This window comes from Rosa rugosa, chromosome 1 (genome assembly GCF_958449725.1).
Source record: "Rosa rugosa chromosome 1, drRosRugo1.1, whole genome shotgun sequence".
Classification (NCBI taxonomy): Eukaryota; Viridiplantae; Streptophyta; class Magnoliopsida; order Rosales; family Rosaceae; genus Rosa; species Rosa rugosa.
The window spans coordinates 61,279,244-61,285,526 of record NC_084820.1 but is presented as its reverse complement, the minus strand read 5'-3'; the positions used below and the strand labels follow the sequence as shown (position 1 = coordinate 61,285,526).

The window sequence follows — 6,283 nt, the reverse complement described above, 5'->3', positions numbered from 1 at the left end:
GGACTATTTATAACTTTTACCCTTCTTAAAATTGTCCTCTAGTTGAGCAAAACTGATGAAATGAATTGAACAATGTACAATTTTCGGATATAGATTATACACAAAAAAGACAAAATTAGAAGAGAGAAATCGTTTCGCAATGAGCATAACAATGACAATGATTTTCAATAAGAACGAACGCTAGGAATGACCTAAGAGATAAAAACGTGTAGATCACAGTAGATGTGTAACCTATCGAAATTATCAAATTTTTAAGCTCGATTCATATTGTTACCAATAACGGAAATGGTACGAGGATTTAGAAAATCCGATCCTAGTCATTCAGCCACCACTTCACCAGAAAGAAAGAAAGAACTAGTCAGAATAATAATTTATTATTAAATAAGGCCATGGCCATAGCAGTGCCTGCTCTCGAGGAATACATCACTATTCTCTGATCTCTCCAGACCTATGAACACCAATGGAATTGTGCAAGAAAGGAAAATTTCTTTGTGCACCCCTGAACTCTAACCAAAAACATTAAATTGCTTTGTGCTCCTCATTTCTGGCTACCAGCTTGGACTGGCTCAACCACCTCAGCCTCTAATGTCTTGGTGCTGTTGTGCTGTGGTGCGGCTTCTTGACGCTGAACCTCCTGGACCTCGGCTACAGGTGCAGACCATTTCCCTGAAAGAGCCAGCCCCATCATCTCATAAATCTTTCCACCCAGCTCTGCTGGATTCTCGGGCTGCATCAACATGTCGAGTGTGTTAGAAGATCACAGACTGATTAAACAACATTTTTACTATTGACTACCATATTCTCTCTCTCTGTGCCCTAAGCTCCTAGATGGTCAAGTTACACTGAATGATTTTTAGAGCCTAAAAGCAGGTTTGCAAATGAGAATGAATACTCACAGTAAAACCGCTAGAAACCAAAGCTGCATCATACAAAAGATCAATAGCTCTCATTGCATCTGCATCGTCTGGATTAACTCTACTTGCAGCCTGCAAAACAAGTATCAGAGTCATTGTACTTCCTATATAACTGTCAAGTTTCAGTGATTAGAAGAGTTGGGCAGCTAAATTTCTTTGCGCAACATACATTCAAGTTTTGAATGATTGGGTGCTCAGGATTAATCTCAAAGACCCTTCTGCCTCTCATGTACTCTAAGCTAGAAGTATCCCCAACAGTTTGTGCCTTCATCAACCTGAAAAAAGTTCAACCACATGTTTAGGCGGATGAAAATCAGGTCCTGTTTATATCAATTCCTACATGTATTTAACAACAAAAGGACTGTACCTCTCCATGTTGGCAGACCAACCGAACTTCCCAGATACAAGAACGCAGGGTGATGTGCTAAGACGGTTTGAAATCTGAACACTGGCAACTTTATCACCCAAACGCTTCTTGATCCAATCACATGTTTGGCCAAACTCCTGCTTAATCTCCTTTTCTTTTTCCTCATTCTTATCCCCTGCAGAAATGCATAAAATCTTGGTATCAGCTATGCCATGCAAGATATATAGTATCCATCCACCTTCGGTGGAACAGAAAGTTCAACTTAGATAGAACTCAATAAACCAACCTAAATTCAGATCTTCCTTGCTAATATCAACAAAATTCTTTTCCTTGTATGATTTTAGGTTTGTAATGGCAACCTCATCAATAGGATCAACTAAATACAGTACCTGCAAGAATGGCACACCACAAAACGCTCATCAACACATTAGAAGAGAACCTAAATAGAACACATCAAGCACATTACTTATCTAATACTATACACATACTTCAAGATCCTTCTGAAGAAGTTTCTCCAGGAATGGCGTATTACTTGCGCTTGTCACACTGTCAGCAGCAATGAAATAGATATCCTTCTGCTCAGGTTTCATGTTCTCAACATATTCATCCAAGCTGATCATAACATCCTCACTTTGGGAAGAGAAAAATCTAAGCAATGGGGCAAGACGTTTATGATTTTCACGATCTTCAATGCAACCCAGTTTCAAGTGTTTGCCAAAATTTTCCCAGAACTTTTCATAATCCTGCATCAACCAACAAGGATAAGTTTAAAGAACATAGACGATGATCAGGTTCAGGAGGCAGATGTGATTTCCAAGAGGATGAATGCCTGAATCTATTATGAAGTACATCAATGCATGCATGAGGTAGGGCTTGAAGTCTATTATGAAGTACAGCCGAATTTAATCTAAGTTCAAGGAGGGAGGGAGCGAGAGAGAGCGAGCTTAGTTCAAGAGCTGCACTAGAGGTTGTCATAATCCTTGTGAGGAGTAATGTCCAAGTCCTTTAGACAATATGTCTAAGAGAAGAGAATACAAATTAGACAAGACAAAGCAGAACAAGAATAGACAAGCAGAAACATACCTCTCTGTTTTCACTCATGGATATTCCCAGAATCATGTCAAAGGCCTTTCGAACTAAACGCTTCCTCATAATCCGCACCTTCAAGTAGAGCAGAGGAACAATAGCTTATTAAAATAACTAAATTAAACTAACTGCAACCTGAGATTGTTAAAAAGACAAGTGTGCTGTCTGTACGTACAATGCGACTCTCCTGAAGAATTTCACGTGAGACGTTGAGTGGAAGATCATTTGAATCCACAACACCTTTGATGAAGCTCAAGTATCGTGGGAACTATTCAGGCCAATGCAAAAACAATTAAACCCGATAAGCTCATGTATAAGACAGCAATGCTTACTGCGGCACCAAAAAAAAAAAAAAAACTTTCACTGTTTTGTTTACCAGTTCTCCATCAAAGTCATCTGAAATGAACACCCGTTTCACATAGAGCCTTATATTTTTTGTCTTGGGATTGATCATGTCATCCTTTCCCATAGGAGTAACAGCTGGGACATATAATATAGACCTGAATTCTACTTCACCCTGCAAAATAATAACCACTCAAGCTTAGATACAAAATCTCACATTTTATCTAAACTGTAGGGTATTAATACTGTTATTTTAATTGCCAGTTAATTTAGAATTGTAACAAAACTTAAGCAGATATGCTGACAATAGTCAGGATACATGATTTAAAGCGATGAAAATACTACCAACAAAAAAAAAAAAGAAACATGATCATGAAACTTAGGTACTATTATTTTAAAAGCAGAAATCATGTCAAGATTTACATGCAAAAGTATTGGGAGGGACTTAAGGTTATAACAAGGGAGTAATAGTCGTGAATACCTCTGTTGTAAAGTGTGAAGAAGCCAGTGGATCCAAGTATTCATTAAAAGTTTTCTTGTAGAACTCATTGTAATCCTCTGTAGTGACTTCTTTAGGATTGCGAAGCTGCAGATACCAATTTGGAATAATGTATGATCACTACAAGAGTAGCTAAGGTACAAAGCAGAGCACATAACTGAATAAGAAACTTCTGAGACTCACCCATATTGGTTGTGTTTCATTAGTGAGATCCCAATCCCAGTATTTCTCAACAACAGTCTTAGTTTTCTTCTTCTTCTGTTACAGTTAATTCATACATCGGGCATCAGTCATACATAAAGAGCTATACTGAAAATTTGCTAGCAGAGGGAACAACACTAGTCAATGGTTGATAGAGATCAAAAGTTATTGAAAAGCATAGAAGTACCTCAGTCTTGTTATCTTGCTCATCTTTTTGGGATTCAGCTGGATCCTCATCGACCTCAACCTGAAATGGAATAGTCTCAGTACATCTTTAAACTCATACATTCCAAACTTATGACAAACACAGAAGCGGTGAGAAGATATGAAAAGAACCCTTACCTCTTTAGTGTATCCCTTTTCCTGCCACGTGTATATAGGAAAAGAAACAAACTGTGAATAGTTTTTCACAAGCTTCTGAATACGTTCTGGATGAGCAAAACCTTTGTCGTCACGCTGCAAGTAGGCACATAGGTAAAAAACACAGAAACCAAAAAACTTGATCAGCTTGGAAATTAGGAGTCATAGCAACTTCTGATAAGTTACAATATGTATATACGTTATTAACTGACCTTCAGATACAAGGTCAAGCGGGTTCCCCTAGGAAGAATCTTCTCAGGGTCGGTCTCCTCCTGAATCGTATAAGAGCTAGCATTTGCTTCTCCTTGCCATACATATTGTTTGTCAGATTTTGGAGACTTTGTAGAGACAACAACCTACACCCAACACGAGATACATAACAATCAACTGATCAAGAACTAAACTGATGAATCGTAAGTTGTTAGTGGGGCTGGTGGACCATCACCCCTCATAACTAAGGGATATGTCTCCATTATTTAAGGAAAATGTAACTCTTCAACTCTCCATAGATAAGTAGTACTATAAAAGAGTGGAGACCCCAAGGTTAAGGGCTTACCCGATCTGCAACCAGGAATGCGGAGTAAAAGCCAACACCAAACTGACCAATTAAATTGCTGTCACCACCAGCATCTTTAGTATCCTGCTTATACAAACTTTGTCAGCATATAACATAACTAAATGCAGTTTTTGGAATTAAAAATTTATGATTTAACTATTTTTAGACCTTTAGTGCCTTCAAGAACTTTGAAGTCCCACTTTGTGCAATTGTTCCCAAACAGTCCACAAGCTCTTCCCGAGTCATTCCAATGCCAGAATCACTTCACAGAAAAGGAAAGGCAAACCAATGATATGAGGAAGAAGAACTATTAAGGAAATGGACAGAGGGAAAACAAATGGTAAAAAGCAGTAAAGCTTACGTGATATTTATGATTCCATTGTCAGTATCAGTCTGGATACGGATATCAAGCTCACCTCCACCCTTCAAAAGGTCAGGTTCTGTAACACTAAGAAACCGGAGCTTGTCCAAGGCATCACTCGCATTGCTGCAGAGAGACACATAGTTTAATCAAGCCATACCATCAAAACCATAACTTAGTGCCACCAAAACTTCAAAGTAAAATCAATTTATCATGTGCCATCGTCTGTTGGTGAACATTATATAATATGAAAGTCCGCGCAAGCACCATTGATGCATCAATATTACATATAACATTAGATACGAAGAATGGTACCTGACAAGCTCTCGAAGGAACACCTCCTTGTTGCTGTACAAGCTGTTAACAATGAGGTCCATAAGGCGACTAACCTGGCATCATAAAGAAACAGGAGAAAACTTTAACAAAAACAAAACCTCATACTTCAAACTTAAAAAGCCACAAGTTCGAATGACATACCTCAGCTTGATACTCGTATTTCTCAACAGGCGGTGCAGCTGTTGCATCCGAGGCTGCAGCAGTGGACTCATACCGGTTGCCGAAATAGAGGCCATTTTTCAAGTTTATTTGAGTTGTGGATTTGGCAGGGTTACACTTCCCACCGACTAACACCGAGTGCCATCTGACTTTGGTATCAGTCTCTCCCACCACCTAAGATTCAATGCAAAATAAGAAAACTCGAAACTCAGTCTCTCCCACTCACCTAAGAAATAAATTAACTTTCACCTAAGGATTTACAGTCTCTAATATCACACATGAACCCAAAGTTAAACCAGTACAGGCCATCCAGAAACGAAAAGGGTATCGAGAATTGACAGTAAAAATGAAAATTGACAGCACCCAGAAATTTGAAATAAAAAAAAAAAAAGTATTGAAATTAAGATTCATAAGTGAAAACCCACTAACATAAAGAAGAATTTCAACGACGAAAATCATAAAGATTCAAACTTTTCAACTCCATTTTGTTCTAAAGCATGGGGTTATGAAATCTCACCGAGGCGGAGTGAGAGATTGGGGCGGCGGAGTTCCGGTAAGGTGCGGCGTGGCGGAGGAGAGTGGAGAGAGAGCGGCGAGAGATCCTGTGCATGGTGGCTGAGATTGATCGAGAGAGAGAGAGAGAGAGAGAGTGATCAACTGTGACTGAGGAACAAGGGCTGGGGTTTTAGTAGGGTTTCTGATAAAAGAGAGAGAAGGATGGGTTGGGAAGCTTCTGGAGAGGGATAGGGGCATTTTTGAGATTACAATATGAGCCCAAATAGCAATTTGGGCCCAGCATTTTTGTGGTTTGATACATTTTTCAGGTCAAAAAGTTGCTTCTAATTTGTATAACAATGGAGAAGTGTTTGTGGATGTCCATGTAAATACTCATTAGTTATGTACTTTGATATAAACTCTATCTCTCTATATAAATGAGGCTAATGAGACTGAATGATAACACTTTTACTTCCACCCAACTATTCTCTCTATCTTCTCTCCACTTTATAACACGTTATCAGCACGCTTTGCTCATTTTTTTTTCTTTGTTTCTAAACTCAATGATGATCTAAAAGTCATACGGTGCAATTTGTTGCTTTTCATC

The 6,283-nt window shown here is 38.7% G+C and overlaps 1 protein-coding gene across 1 annotated transcript; it reads right to left on the bottom strand.

Annotated features, from left to right (window-relative positions):
- Positions 1-355: 355 nt before the first annotated feature.
- On the bottom strand, positions 356-5,855 carry LOC133725900 (heat shock protein 90-6, mitochondrial). The gene is made up of 20 exons (XM_062153303.1): positions 5,699-5,855; positions 5,164-5,355; positions 5,002-5,075; positions 4,687-4,812; positions 4,494-4,587; positions 4,326-4,409; positions 3,982-4,125; positions 3,752-3,865; positions 3,597-3,656; positions 3,392-3,466; positions 3,191-3,295; positions 2,744-2,884; positions 2,543-2,635; positions 2,365-2,442; positions 1,770-2,024; positions 1,568-1,670; positions 1,282-1,456; positions 1,084-1,189; positions 897-986; positions 356-727 (listed from the first exon to the last, which is right to left on the bottom strand). The coding sequence occupies exons 1-20, from the start codon at positions 5,789-5,791 to the stop codon at positions 539-541; spliced, it is 2,391 nt and encodes a 796-aa protein (XP_062009287.1). The 5' UTR covers positions 5,792-5,855; the 3' UTR covers positions 356-538.
- Between the last annotated feature and the right edge of the window lie 428 nt (positions 5,856-6,283).